Raw genomic sequence first — 14,981 nt, forward strand, 5'->3', positions numbered from 1 at the left:
AGCAGCATTCGGGGGACCTTATTTTATTAATTTATTGGTTTATTGCAAATAAATAAAAAAGTGGTGGATGAAATTTACGTGTTTGGTTGAATATATGTGCCCGCGAGCCACTCGAGACAAGAATTACAACAAATTTCTGTGATGGTCACTGAAAGGTTCGGGAATATGTTTTTCCCTCACCACTCAGGAATTCACCCACTTGTCATTCATCGCTGCCTCAGTGCCGTGTGAGCGGAAGGAAAAAGAAAACTCCTCATGAGGCTGGCGACGCAGGTTGTCTTAGTGGTTTTATTAAGTTGTCTTTCATTTGAAGCGTCGAACAGCTTTGCATTGTCGAGTGAAACTTCATCATTCCACGAACAAGCTAAAGGTAAAAACAATATCGAATTCTGGAAAGATTATTGCCTCAAGCCAGACAGACAAACCACAAATGACACAGGAGTCAATCGCTATGGCCTCGTCTTTAAGAAAGTTCGTTGACTGCCTCTTCTCGCTCCCTGTCACGGCTGCGACACGACTCAAATTCTACGCCGGCGCCGGCGGCTGTGTGTAAACCTGCGTCGGGGCCTCCGTGTGCCCGTAGGGCTCCACCTTCTTGGCCTCGCCCTCGAATTCAACGGTGGCGACGTAGCCCTCGTCCCCGATGACGGTATAGGTGACCCTCTCGATGCGGCCGTCGGGCAGCAGCACGTGGTAGGAGCCCTGGGTGTTGTAGCCGTCGCGGCTCTCCTGGTGGCTGAAGTCGATGCCGGAGTAGTGGTCGTTGACAACCCATTCATACGAGTAAGCGGGTTTCTGGCGGGAGGGAGCGAAAAGGTCGGTCAGGTTAAGTCAAGGCCCAGTGAGGGGAGCGATGACCCATTAGTGGCCACAAGGACTCGCTGCTCAGGACTTACCGGTGTCTCTGGCTCAGGGGGGCCATACTTGCTGGGTGGAGGGGGGGCATACGTGGAAGGTTGAGGAGGAGGAGCATAGGTTGGAGGGGAGGGGGAGCATAAGTGGAGGGGGGTGGAGGAACAGGGGGAGCATAAGTGGGTGGGGGTGGAGGGGCATAAGTGGGTGGGGGTGGAGGGGCATAAGTGGAGGGGAGTGGAGGGGCATAAGTGGTTGTAGTTGGAGGGGCATAGGTGGGTGGAGGAGGTGGGGGGGGAGGGGCGTAAGTGGGTGGGGGAGGAGGGGGGGGAGGGGCGTAAGTGGGGGGGGGAGGAGGAGGTGGTGGAGGGGCGTAAGTGGGTGGGGGAGGAGGGGGTGGAGGGGCGTAAGTGGGGGGGGGAGGAGGAGGTGGTGGAGGGGCGTAAGTGGGTGGGGGAGGAGGGGGTGGAGGGGCGTAAGTGGGCGGGGGAGGAGTCGGCGGGGCTCCGTAAGACGGCTGAGGAGCAGCTTCGTGGACGCTGCCAGGAATAGCCCCGTGGTCTGGGCGGGCGGCGCCGGTTGCCACGAGAGCGAGCACGGCGGTAACAACCTGCCGGAGGGAGAGGAGAGCCGTGAGCAGTCGGGACGCCGCAGCTGAGCGACGCTTCCTTCCTGAAGGCAACAACAACCTTTACCTTGAGCGGCGACATGGTGTAAGCGACGCGGAAGTGTCACTACTGCCCTGGTCGACAGGAGGCGGCTTTAAGTACCCGCCGCCCCTACCCAGTGTTTGCCATGCATGCGGAGCGCGGCCGCGGCCCAAAGACGCGCTGCATAGCATGGACAATAATGACGCGCACGTGTGTGTGTGTGTGTGTGTGTGTGTGTGTGTGTGTGTGTGTGTGTGAAGAGACAAATATCTCTCCTTACCAAAACACTGCTATGGCCAGCTGCTGATAGCTTGGGTAAAGAACATTTTGACTCTCGAAAGAAAGGGTGGAACAAGCCACTCCTGCTCCTTCCTCTAATCACCACAATACAGTAACTAAGAGAGAGAGAGAGAGAGAGAGAGAGAGAGAGAGAGAGAGAGAGAGAGAGAGAGAGAGAGAGAGAGAGAGAGAGAGAGAGAGAGAGAGAGAGAGAGAGAGAGAGAGATGGGGGGCAAGAAGGTAACAGTAAAGGGTGGCGGTCGTCGCATGAACGATGAGGCAGCTCAGCGAAAGTGTTTCAGGCAGGGGTTGGCAGCGCTATGCAGAGATTGGTTAAGTAAGAGTAAAAGGAAAAGGACGGATGAGAGGTACCGCCCATTACATCATCGCCATTTCCATCACCTTCACCACCACCTGCACCCGTCACTCATTATAATACAAAGCAGTAATCATATCATATTACTGAGGGGGAAGAAAGGTTATAGAAACCTGATCATGTCCACTCCTTCTTTTGGATGGAATTAACAGTATGCGAGCTGGTTTTCAGAGGCATTTGCTTCCTGGTAGAACGTGCGGCAGGTGCTAAATACCTGTTCATTAAATCTGTAAGGTTTCATGTTCAACACAGGTATACAACATGATTTCGTAAACAGCAGCGCATTACTGATCTAGCAGGCTCTCAGTGGTACCTTCTTCCTGGTGAAACCTAAAACAGGTGGAAAACTAGTTCAATTACTGACTTTTTGGCAACCTCATCTTTAGCATGTGTGTGTGTGTGTGTGTGTGTGTGTGTGTGTGTGTGTGTGTGTGTGTGTGTGTGTTTAATGTTCAGTTGTGTTTGCTTTCAAGCATACAAATCCGGCTTAATAACTGTATCTACAGCTTACTCTCTTTTAATAAACGCGTTCTTTCTTTCATTGAAGAACACTAAACAAGCAACATATCGCTATTGTAACTACATGCGATATATATAAATAAACAAATATACAAAAAAAGTTCAACAACTGAATTTAAAGCATCCTCTCGCTAAACACATTTTTTCCTCAAAGAATGATAAACGAGCAGGATTTAAGTGACGGCTGCCTCCTAAGTAAGCGTTAAGAAGGTGATAATATAAGTTCAGTATCGTGGGACTTTTATAGATGCTTTGATGTAGAGCACCACTGTAGAACTTATCGGTGTCCTTGTCTGGAGCCACCGACTTGATTCCCGACAGAGGCGCAGCTTTAAAAGTTCTTCATTAGATTCCAAACATCTTCTTTCAGTGCATTCTCTTTTCGTTTAAGAATACCAAACGGGCAGCATTTTCGTGGCGATCGCTTTACGATAAGGCGCGTTAAGGTAAATTGGAAGCATACGCTATAGCTGCGCGTGGAGACAGTGCTCATCTCCGCCTCGTTGGCCCTATGAGGCTAAGGTGGAAGAGAACTCACTAACCCGACACAGGGCCAGGGTACCATCCGGGTTACCACAGTTTACCTTCCCCAGGTTTCCTAAGGTACTCATTTATTGACCAGCCCGAAAGGAAAATTTTCGGTTTGGTAAGCGGTCGAATCTAAAAATAAAATTCACTAATCCTTTTGCCAATTGCTGGCGTCAGGGCGAGTTAGTCTGGTGGGTTCGGTGACTTTGAGGGGGTTTGGCTACTCTAACTTGGTGGGATTATGTTTTTTTATATTTCGAGGTATTATTCTACGTTATTTGATGGGAGTCGCCTAATTTGTATGCCCCCCCCACACACACACACACACTCACACACCGCTCCGGTGTGTGCAGAGCGCCGCGCTGCAAGGCTTCACGGCCAAACAGGCAGCGGTTCGAGCCCGCTCAGACCGGATTCTTTCCGTTGACTAGGAGTGGTTAGTCTACCCTTGAGCAAGGGGGATGGGGTGTGTGCTGTTTGAGGCCCTGGCAGTACCCGGAGATCGACAATAATGAGCATTTGCTCACGTCGTGAGGGTACCTGCTGGCAAAAGAGAGTCCAACTCGTGAGCAGGCCGTGGTAAATTACACACACACACACACGACACAGCGATTTTGGGGATAGGGGTCAGAGGATGAGAGGAGGAAGAGGGGGGAGAAAGGTTATAGAAACCTGATCATGTCCACTCCTCCTCCTCCTCCTCCTCCTCGGTAAAGAGTTTCTAGGTAAAAAAAATTATCAAAAATGAGGAAAGGTCGAGATTTTCCACGCCCTGTTTCACAAAATGGAAGGCGTGCCGCAAGGAGAGGTTGTTGGTGGGGAGGTGTTGGGGGGTGTTGGGGAGGAGGGGAAGGGGGAGATATGGCCCTGAATAAAACTAGTAATTAATTTAATGTTAGTACTTCAGTTCTGATAAATAGTGATTATGATTTACTTTAAAATAATTATCTCCTCCCCAGTGATTTATGTTCTTTCCTTTACTTTCCTGAACATCATTACTATAATCAGATAATTGCATTTCGATCTAACTGACCACTGAAGTAAACAAAAATGTCTTTAGTAATTCAGTATTCGTCGAGATTATGAAGATCTTAAAAATAACCGTCTCCCTGCTTGTGGTTAAATTCCTCCCAATCATCATGAACAAATACAACAAAATCCCTCAGCACTTGAGATGATTGGTAATGTTATTTTTTTTATGATGGACAAGATTACGTTGGGGCGTGACTTTCCCGCGAGAAAAGAAGGCAAGTCATGTGGAAAATACCTGAGACCCTCCACCTGGTGCGAAGAGCAATGTGTGCATACCGCGTGTTGGCTGGTGGCTAGAGTCCGTTGGTGTGGGAGAAAGTGAAACGTTACTGATTAGAGAAAAGGAAGCGTTACTCATCAGAGGCCAAGAAGGGGAAATATCAATGATCGGAGGCTATTTTTTTTTCTCTAGTGAGCTTTTTTGTTTATTTCTACCCGGCTATTTTTTTCTTATTTACCTTGCCTTTGTTATTTACCTTGCCGTAAAAAAAAGGGGGGAAAAGTTAATGATCAGAGGCCGAGAAAATAGAACTACTGCTATACTTCCTCCTCATCCTCATTCTACTTCTTGGGTCCAGTACTAAAGAAAAAAAGTGAAACGTACCTAATCAGAGGCTGCGTAAAGGAAACTGCTGCTATATTTCCCCCTCATCTTCATCCTCCTATTTCTTTCTTGAGTCCGTTACTAAAGGAAAACATGAAAATTTATTGATCACAGGCGAAGACAGGGAAACTGCTGCTATAACGTATATACTCCTCCTCCTACGTCATTTGTGAACTGAACGCAAGTATGTATGTTCAAAAGTGCTTTAATCTTCCCGCGTGTCATTCAAGTGGCTGAGTAATCGATCAAATCACTAAAGTAGACAGCCTCGTAATGAGTCAACGAGCATTCTGCTGTCTGCTCGTCCTAGTTTCCATGCTTTCTCTTCCTTTTCCATTTCCCCTTTCCTCCGTTTCTCTCAGTTCTTCTCCCTCTACCAAATTGGTTCTTATCTTTCTCCTGTTTCTGATTTCTTCCTCATCCTCCCTTTTCGCTTACTTTTTTCCTCCTCCTCCTCGTCTTCCTCCTCCTCCTCTGTATTTTTCTATTTTTTATTCTTCTTTCTAGTAATTATTCTTATTAATATATTACAATTATTATTATTATTACTCATCTACCTATGCCTCCCTCTTCTTTCCTTCTTTCTGGCTCTTCTTGTTAATTTCCTCCTCCACCACCACCACCACGACCCTCCTGGAACTGCACCTTCACCACCACCACCATCACGACCCCGCCCGGTAACTGGAATCAAGCGAAAGTCGACCACGTTACAGAAGACCAACTCATCGCACCATCACGCAATCACGGTCACTCCTCTGCCCGCGGCGTGAGGAGGGGCGGGCGGGACCAGACGGGCGGGACGTGACGGGGCGCGGCTTCGTCCTTGCCTTCTTGGGCCGCGTCACGTGACTAAAGAAGCGGTAAAGCACAGTATATAAGGTGGCGGGTTCCTCCTCCTTCATCAGTTGAGCTCATCATCAGCTACAGGAAACATGTCTCTCAAGGTATAACAGTGCACGAAGAGAGCTTGTCTTAACCGCTTCTTTCGTTTGCTTTTCTGTCACTTTCTTGATTTATTTTAATGCCGATTATATTTGACTTTGCTTATTCTTTGGCAACTGGACAGGTCTCAGGTAACCTCTTTCACTATCTCAGGTAGCCACTTTCATTTTCGTTACTGCCATTGCTTCTCTGCAACTCACGAGATATTTGTAGAGGGCTTTTTTCGTTCATATTACTAGCGATTTTCTAGTCTGTTATTCTTCAGCAACAGAAAACGTCTCAGGTAGCATGTTTTCTTGCCACTACTTCATTACTTCACTAACTCAGGAGATACATTCGTAGAGCTTTTTTCGGTCATTTTACCACCGACTATCTTCGCCTTTTCTTTGTCTTCTTCAGCCACGGAAAACACGCCTCTCTCAGCAATGCAAGAACAGACTCCAGCGGTAGCCTATTTTTTCTTACGATTTGGTTTTGTTGTTTTTTTTTCTCTTCTTTTTTTCTTAACAGACTCCAGCGATAGTCTCACTTACTGACAGTTTGGTAAAATTTTGGTATAGTACGAGTCATTTACACCATTTTACATCATTCAGGTATCATTTACACTCGGTAAATATGGAGGTGTAACATTGTATCCGCCTCTTTGGTTTAGTTTTTGGTTTCAATTTCTTTTATTTCACCAGGCGTCGTTTGCATTCTAATTTGGCGCATTCGTGGACCAATTACACGCTTCAAATACCTTACTGCAGGGAGCGTCTCTAGCGGCAGCCCTTTCCCCGCCACTTTGAATTGATTTTCTGTTTAATAATTCACGAAGCTTTTTTGCTTTCATTTAGTTCGTCCAGGTTTCTAGTTTCGTTTAGTTCGTTCAGGGTTTTTAGTTTCATTTGGTCAGTTTTGGTTTCTAGTTTAATTTTGTTCGTTCAGGTTTCCATCACACACTCCTTTACGGCTGCGTTTTCTATGAAGCTTCTGTGATACCAGATGGCATTTTATTAACTTGGTGTACATGTGTAAGATATAAGTAACTCTTGGGTCTTTTGTTACTGCAGGTTACATTATCTTATTCTTTAATATCAAATGCTCTGTAACGCCTGAGATGAGAAAGGACGCAATCAATTTGTTAGTCATATACATGCAAGATGAGAGTAATCTCTTGCAAAATTCGGCTTAATTTAGTTAATTTTTCTTCTTAATTACCTGTAGTTTATCTTAATCAATGTAGACTTTTGTAGGTTTTTAATCAAACTCTACCAAGTTGCTGTGATGAAACAGGACACATGATGTGTTCACTGGTTGTGTTAATGCTATACAAAAGTAACCCTTTGCTGCATCAGGAAGAGCGTCTTGTTACACTCAAGAACTGCAGATGAAGTAAGATTTCCTCACTCTGCCTGTCTGTGCTTAGTATGTGTTGCTACGAGCCACACCCACTTTCCTCTTGCTGGTCTTCTTGCCGTGTGTGTGGCTAGGGCGGGTCTGTGTGCCTATACGACCGTCTGTGTGCCAGTGTTTCTCTCCGCCAGTGTGACTCTCAACAGCTATTCGTCAGGGTCACTTCAAGCCTTCCTCATCTACATCAGGCTGTCTTTTGTTCGAAAGTCTCTGCTTTTACCTTTGTTTCACACGCACTTCACCTCCTCATTTTCCTTCAGGTTGTTCTGCTGTCCGCCCTCGTGGCCACCGCTCTCGCCCGTCCCGACAGCCCCCCAGCTTCCTACGGTGCACCCGCCCCCTCCTACCGCGCCCCTGCGCCCTCCTACCACGCCCCTTCCCCCGACGTAAGTACACAGCCTACACCGCTGCCTCATGAGGGGGCCGCCGCCCCGCAGCCGCGCTGTTCACCGCCGACATGGAAAAATAATCGTACAAGAAGTCTGTAAATGACCTGTGTGGCCTACACGGGGCAGCTTCTGGAAACTTAACAGCATTATGCATTACGCGAATGTCTCTAACCTTTTCATTAAATATGTCTTTCACGCTTGCTCTCAACACATGACTTCTTAAACCTAAATATAAATAATAAACTTTATCCCACTGCAAAGAGTCCTCCCTTGCTCTTGTGATACATGAGCCGTGCACCGATTGGCGCCGCTTTCTCCTCGCCGCTACAACATGCTCTTGTCTCCTCAGTCGCCGCCCAGATATGACTTCAACTACGCCGTGAAGGACGACTATTCCGGCAACAACTACAACGCCCAGGAGACCCGCGACGGCTACAACACCCAGGGCACCTACTACGTGCAGCTGCCCGACGGCCGCATCCAGAAAGTCACCTACTACGTTGACGGCGACTCTGGCTACGTGGCCGAGGTCACCTACGAGGGTGAGGCCCAGTACCCCGCGCAGAGCTACGGAAAGCCCGCCCCATCCTACGGCAAGCCCGCCCCATCCTATGGCACCCCCGTCCCCTCCTACCAGTAAGGATTCCCACCCCAAGGAGAAGAGATACCGGGACCTCTTACGGGCTGGAACCCCAGCCTACTAGCGAGGCCCTCGCACCTACCCTTCAGCCATGATGTATATTTATTAAACAATCACGAATTTCATTTGTTGTTTCACCATTGCCTGCCCGCTGCAGGGACTGATACAGACCCCCTCACACACCTAAACACCGAATGACAATCATTCGCCCAGACTGTGTCAAACAATGGCGGCTGCGTCAAGTAGCAAGACACGGACGATAACAACGACTGGTGGACAGAGTTATCGGAAAAGCGTGTCTCTAGAGTGGTCAGCACACAATTAGTGAATGTACTCTCCGTTCCAAGGACTTCACGCACATCTTTTGCTGCCGTTGAGTAGACTGACACCAGAGGCACGTCCTCAACATACTGAACATTCGAATCAATTTTCAGCTAGGAACACTGATAGTAACCGTGGACCATACAAACAGCACTACTGCAAACTGTTGCCCCAAAGTCAACTTGGCTGGGGAGGCGGTGGCTGAGTGGTTAGCGTGCCGGCCCCGCATTCACAGCGTTCAGGATGATGCGAGTTTGAATCCGTCGCTAACCACCTGGGAGTTTTTAGTCACCCCCGAGTGGCTTATGACTACCCACATGCTGTCCTGAAGACCACCCATCAACCCGGACTCTAGAAGAAGCTATGCAAGTGAAATCAAGAATGAGCTCCGGGGGGCAGCATTAGCCAATAAAAATGGCGCCACTATAAACAATTGCCTGCGCCATGACGGGCTCGGGCCGACCATCAGGCCCCTAAGAAGCCTACCGGCGCTGTAGGTCATATGTAAAAAAAAAAAAAAAAGTCAGCCATGAGGCAACAGTACAAAGCAAACGATATTAATCATGACGTATATATTCAAAACACAAGAAAACATATAATAGATAGGGAATCACGGGAACCAAACTAAGCCGAAGGATACTCGAAAGCAACAGTCAGGACCAAAGAATTCAATGTTTTCTACAGGCTCTCATCATTGTTGCCAGATCAAAACACAAACTCGTTACCGAAGTTCCCATTCCTCATTACCATATTCAGTTATTCATTGCCATTTTTTTTTTTTATAATGAAGCCTTACACCCTCGAGCAAGTGGATATAAACCAATACCTTGTTCATTGGCATTATGGTTATTGCTTTTTTTACAGGAGAGAGCAGGTAAAGGACAAAAAAAGTCCCGCTTTTCGTTGCTCCTGTAAAGAAAAAGAACGAGAGGCCAAAAAGAGAGGGTCAATTTCGGATGGAGGTCAATGTTCGCATGACAAGGTAGACTAACATGGGTAATCGGACTCAGCCGCCAGTTCAGCTCCTACAACAAGCCATGCCGATTCCCTACCCAACGGATTTTGCATAAACCAATCTAACCGAGTTTTGAAAAGTATCAAATGGCAGCTCTGTGCGTGTGTGTGTGTGTGTGTGTGTGTGTGTGTGTGTGTGTGTGTGTGTGTGTGTGTGTGTGTGTGTGTGTGTGTTGCCATCTCTGCGCGCTCCATTCCCTAAGACCGCCAGCAAAGGTGTGGTGTGTGGGGCAATATATGTAATAGCAGTAGCAGTGACAGTCGTAGTTGTGGCATTAGTAAACAATAGTAGTAGTAGTAGTAGTAGTAGTAGTAGTAGTAGTAGTAGTAGTAGTAAATTGTAGTAGTAGTAGTAGTAGGCAGAGTAGCAGAAGTAGTAGTAGTAGTAACAGTAGAAGTAGAAGTATTAACAGTAGTAGTAGTAGTAGTAGTAGTAGTAGTAGTAGTAGTAGTAGTAGTAGTAGTTGTGATGGTGGTGGTGACGCGGAAGCAATAGATACAGATCGATAGACATTTAAACAGACAGATAAGCATTAGCAATCACAGATGCATGCACACATCCACTGGGGTTCGAACCGGCTAGCCCTGGCTCTCTAATTTCATGGCTTGATCAACCTGACCCAGTAGACCACCGCGCCCTAAATGTAGCAAACAATAATCAAAGGCTTCATTCTCACAAACTCCTAAACGAAAACAGGGATTAATTAAGTAACAGCGCCGTAATAACGAAGCTTTATTTTAACACTTCTAAAATTTTCCCAAGTAATGATCTTTTATTACTACAGACTCCTACAATGGGCTTAAGTAACATAAAACTTTATACTTCTCAAACGGGCTTAAGTAACTGGATAACAATAATCAGAAGGCTTTATATTAACACTCTTAAAACGGGCTTCATCTTTACAGACTCCTAAAACCGGGCCTACATAACAGGACCGCAATAATCACGAAGCCTTCTATTTAGTCTTGAAGTCTTGAGGGAAAGGCAGGAATAGGCGGTGGGTGGGGCGACAGAGGCTCCTGAGGGTAAGCCACCGATCACCGCTCCCCTGGCGCCGCTGACCTCACCCTTCCCCGGGGCCACAGACGGTTACGTTAGCACTCCCGTTGTTTTCTCGTTAGGCCCACCCCTCCCTCTCCCCCTCCCTCCCTTTGTACTGTTAAGAGAGTAAACACTGTCCCACATGACATAAATAAACAGGACGACATCTATCTTTTGTATCTTTTATATCAATGTCTTACGTAAAATAGGCGTTCTTTTTGTTTTCGCTAAGACTCCCCCGTTTCCCCCTTTCACATTCACTGTCTTACTTAACGTAAATAAACAATACTATATTTCACCAATGTCTTACGTAATACTGCCTGAGTTTTTATGTCTTCGTTTTGTCTACACAGTTTCAAATATCGTATAGTAAGGAGGGCACCATACGCTGTAACACATAACATACGTAAACCGGAATAACTTTAATATGTCTTACTTGATACAGTCTCGTTCTTGTTTTCTTTCGGCACGACATGCCCCCTTTCACGAGTCCAGCACGTAATCAGGCATTGGTGAGTTGCAGTTTCCTCGAGAGAAAGGTAAAGGAGGGAATGTAAAGTCACGGACGTATGCAAATAAGTATACTGCCTCGGGGTTTAGTTCCGTCTCTCTGCGTGGCCTGAAGTGTGTGGCGAAGGGAAACGTAAGAACATGTCCTACACTGTGTTATTGCAGCACGCTCGGCTTACAACCCAGCGCTGTGAGGTTCTATCCATGGCGGAGTGATGAGGGATGGGCAGTCTCTTCACACCCTTGACTGTTCATAAGCAGTCTTTGAGTGACGAGTATAGCTAGCATGCAACGACTCAGGACAACCACATCCATGAAACTCTTGGCCATTGGGGCTGAATTTATACGAAGGCCGCACTTACACAAAGCCACTTAGCGCTCTCAATTAATTATTCACTCTCTCACTCACGTACTGTACTTCTCCCTTAAGTCTGGTGGTGAATGAAGCCTGCAATCTCAAGAAACGACCCTCTCATACGTCTCATATGTCTCCCGCTACAGAACGTATATATAGCGCGACAGCCTTGGGGGGGGGGGCTTGGCTCTAAGAGAACGGACCTAACTCCAACAAGGCGCCCAAAGGTGTTTATAAGCTTAGCATCAAGATAGGTCCTATACGTGTGTCATTACCCTGCGCCCGCAAACCCTAATAACAGATAGAAAAACTGTAGGCTAACTCCCCAGCCAATGTTCAAAAGAGTTGAAAGAAAGGAAGAAAAGTTAGTACAGTTTAGCAAGATGAATAGTATACTGTCTATGTTACGCTCGCACTTCAAAAAGTCGAACAGGGAAAAAGAACGGCTTCATCGATAGAATGTACACTGACTGTGTCTACGGCCCGCAGTCAAACCACCGAAAAAGTCACGAGAGATAAATGAACATGAATAAATGGACTGCACAATGACTGTCTACTATTTACGAAAAGTAGAGGATAATACATACACCAGTGTTTCCAAATTTACGGACATGATAATCTACGCCAGAGGAGGACGTTCAGGGAGAGAGAGCAACCCGGAGCGATTCACAGCCTCTGAGCAGCCTCGACGACGCGCCAGCGCGTGGGAACGACACGTCTTCCTCCTCCGCCACGACAAACAAGTTATCAAGGGTAACTACTTCCACAGAAAATTTACTTAACACAAAAAGATACACATACGCGTTCAGACCCCCCCCCCCCCCCCCACACACACACACACACGCAAGCACACACTTTCGCGTTGTGAAGCTATTTCTTAGGCAATATGGGAATCGAGTAACATGACAATTGAGACAAAAATATATTATTTAATGATCAGTATTGTTACTATTCAATACTTATTACTATTCTAGTAGTAGCAGTAGTAGTAGTAGTAGTAGTAGGAGTAGTAGTAGTAGTAGTAGTTGTTGTTGTTGTTGTTGTTGTTCTTGTTATAAAGTAATGGTAGTAGTAGTAGTAGTAGTAGTAGTAGTAGTAGTAGTACCAGTAGTAGTAGTAGTAGTGGTAGTAGTAGTAGTGCGTAGTGTGTATATAGTAATGGTGGTGGTGGCGGTGGAAGCCGTAGCAGTTGTAGTGGTAGTATCATCATCAATACATCATCACAACCTCTGCCCGCGGCTTCGACCTTGTCTTCTCGCGGCCCGAGGCTGGCGTCACGTCACTGAGGCAGCGGTAGAGCACAGTATATAAGGCGGCGCGTCCATCCTCGGCATCAGTTGAGATCTTCTTCAGCCATAGGAAACATGTCTCTCAAGGTAGTGGAATGGCAGACGGGGTTTTAACGTCAATATCTCAATACCCGTTGAGAAATTCGCCAACGCATGATATTATGAGAAAACTTGCTTCTTTACGATCTCTTTTCGCGGCTTCTGTCCTCTGTAGGGGAACAGAGAAGATCAAGGTCTAGGGCACCAGTACCCGAGTGTCTGGTGCCGACGGTGGTGTGTGGTGTTACGGTGCAGTGGGGCGGCACTTACTTGCACCCAGTGGATGGGTGGGAGTTCGTGCACAGATCAGTCTTACTCAAGCTCCTTAACGTCTGATTATCCGCCATGGATGAAATTTATTCGGAATACTGCATGATCGTCCTTGCCTAAACAGAAGAGCGATTATTGGCTTCATGAGTTTGAGTATTTGTGTACATTTTCCGTATGCTGTTTCCCAGCCTGTGTTTGCGCCGGCGCTAATAAGTGTCAAGTGTCAGGCTAATCACCTTCTTTTCTTCCTTCTCCTCCTCCAGATCGTCTTGCTGTCCGCCCTCGTGGCCGCCGCCCTCGCCCGTCCCGACAGCACTCCACCGTCCTATGGCGCTCCAGCCCCCTCCTACCACGCTCCCGCGCCCTCCTACCACGCCCCCGCTCCCGAGGTGAGTACACACCTTCCCCGTTCTCTTGTGGGATTGGACACAGCCGCCGTCATCGCCGCCAACCCTCTACGTCGCCAACCCTAACCTCCTTTTTTTACCCTCAGTCGCCGCCCAAGTACGACTTCAACTACGCCGTGAACGACGACTACTCCGGCAACAACTACAACGCCCAGGAGACCCGCGACGGCTACAACACCCAGGGCACCTACTACGTGCAGCTGCCCGACGGCCGCCTCCAGAAGGTCACCTACTACGTGGATGGCGACTCCGGCTACGTGGCCGAGGTCACCTACGAGGGTGAGGCCCAGTACCCCGCGCAGAGCTACGGAGCCCCCGCCCCGTCCTACGGCAAGCCCGCCCCATCCTACGGTACCCCTGCCCCATCCTACGGCACCCCCGCCCCATCCTACGGCACCCCAGCCCCATCTTATGGGACACCCGCCCCGTCTTACGGTACCCCCGCCCCGTCCTATGGCACCCCCGCGCCATCTTATGGTACCCCCGCCCCATCCTATGGAACCCCGGCGCCATCCTACGGCACCCCCGCCCCCTACAGGCCAGCCTACCAGTGAGGTCCTGGGCAGTATTTATAATGAGTGATTATGGGAACCATCCGTATGAGTAGTTTTCTGTCATACGAATGAGTCATAAAATCACTCAATAGTGCTTCTCTTGCTCATAACAGAGGTGACTGCAGTTGATGAAAGGAGTCCGACACAATGTACGAACATTATATTTTAACACACGTTAAATTATTAAAAACGCTTGAAAAATAAGTATAATGAGTTGTTATTTACATGCGGGCTATATAAATTAAAATATGCTGGTTGTGTATTTATAGGAAACAATTCAATAAACAATACCCCGTAACACTGATTGACATGAATTTTGCTTACAGACCTCCGTCCGCGCTGCCATACGTGACTCACACTCACACAAACACTTGACATATTCTTAGTAGGAGCCACTCCTGCCAAGATAAAGTAGATGAGGATCCTGCATTCTTGGTAAATATACAAAATTAGTCTTTATCACTTACTGTGCTTTACATCCGTGAAGGTTTCAGTGTAGAGTTGACCCTACTGCACAGAGCTACCATTAGACTAGTAGTAGTAGTAGTAGTAGTAGTAGTAGTAGTAGTAGTAGTAGTAATAGGTAGTAGTAGTAGTAGTAGTAGTAGGCATAGTAGCAGAAGTAGTAGTAGTAGTAACAGTAGAAGTAGAAGTATTAACAGTAGTAGTAGTAGTAGTAGTAGTAGTAGTAGTAGTTGTGATGGTGGTGGTGACGCGGAAGCAATAGATACAGATCGATAGACATTTAAACAGACAGATAAGCATTAGCAATCACAGATGCATGCACACATCCACTGGGGTTCGAACCGGCTAGCCCTGGCTCTCTAATTTCATGGCTTGATCAACCTGACCCAGTAGACCACCGCGCCCTAAATGTAGTAAACAATAATCAAAGGCTTCATTCTCACAAACTCCTAAACGAAAACAGGGATTAATTAAGTAACAGCGCCGTAATAACGAAGCTTTATTTTAAC

The 14,981-nt window shown here is 47.3% G+C and overlaps 2 protein-coding genes across 4 annotated transcripts; one reads left to right on the plus strand and one right to left on the minus strand.

Moving 5' to 3' along the window:
* Positions 1 to 16: 16 nt before the first annotated feature.
* Positions 17 to 1,670, minus strand: LOC127000521 (uncharacterized). Its single transcript, XM_050864256.1, has 3 exons — positions 1,548 to 1,670; positions 897 to 1,462; positions 17 to 795 (listed from the first exon to the last, which is right to left on the minus strand). The coding sequence occupies exons 1-3, from the start codon at positions 1,560 to 1,562 to the stop codon at positions 519 to 521; spliced, it is 858 nt and encodes a 285-aa protein (XP_050720213.1). The 5' UTR covers positions 1,563 to 1,670; the 3' UTR covers positions 17 to 518.
* A 4,041-nt stretch (positions 1,671 to 5,711) lies between these two features.
* Positions 5,712 to 14,313, plus strand: LOC127000525 (uncharacterized). 3 transcript variants are annotated; one of them, XM_050864263.1, is made up of 3 exons: positions 5,712 to 5,784; positions 7,438 to 7,563; positions 7,916 to 8,331. In XM_050864263.1, the coding sequence occupies exons 1-3, from the start codon at positions 5,773 to 5,775 to the stop codon at positions 8,204 to 8,206; spliced, it is 429 nt and encodes a 142-aa protein (XP_050720220.1). In that variant the 5' UTR covers positions 5,712 to 5,772; the 3' UTR covers positions 8,207 to 8,331. The 3 variants fall into 3 exon arrangements, with proteins under 3 accessions (XP_050720220.1, XP_050720219.1, XP_050720218.1); XM_050864262.1 differs by lacking the exons at positions 7,438 to 7,563; positions 7,916 to 8,331 and adding exons at positions 13,310 to 13,435; positions 13,540 to 14,313 and having other exon boundaries at positions 5,752 to 5,784; XM_050864261.1 differs by lacking the exons at positions 5,712 to 5,784; positions 7,438 to 7,563; positions 7,916 to 8,331 and adding exons at positions 12,776 to 12,824; positions 13,310 to 13,435; positions 13,540 to 14,313.
* Positions 14,314 to 14,981: the final 668 nt, after the last annotated feature.

This window comes from Eriocheir sinensis, chromosome 19, assembly GCF_024679095.1.
Source record: "Eriocheir sinensis breed Jianghai 21 chromosome 19, ASM2467909v1, whole genome shotgun sequence".
Classification (NCBI taxonomy): Eukaryota; Metazoa; Arthropoda; class Malacostraca; order Decapoda; family Varunidae; genus Eriocheir; species Eriocheir sinensis.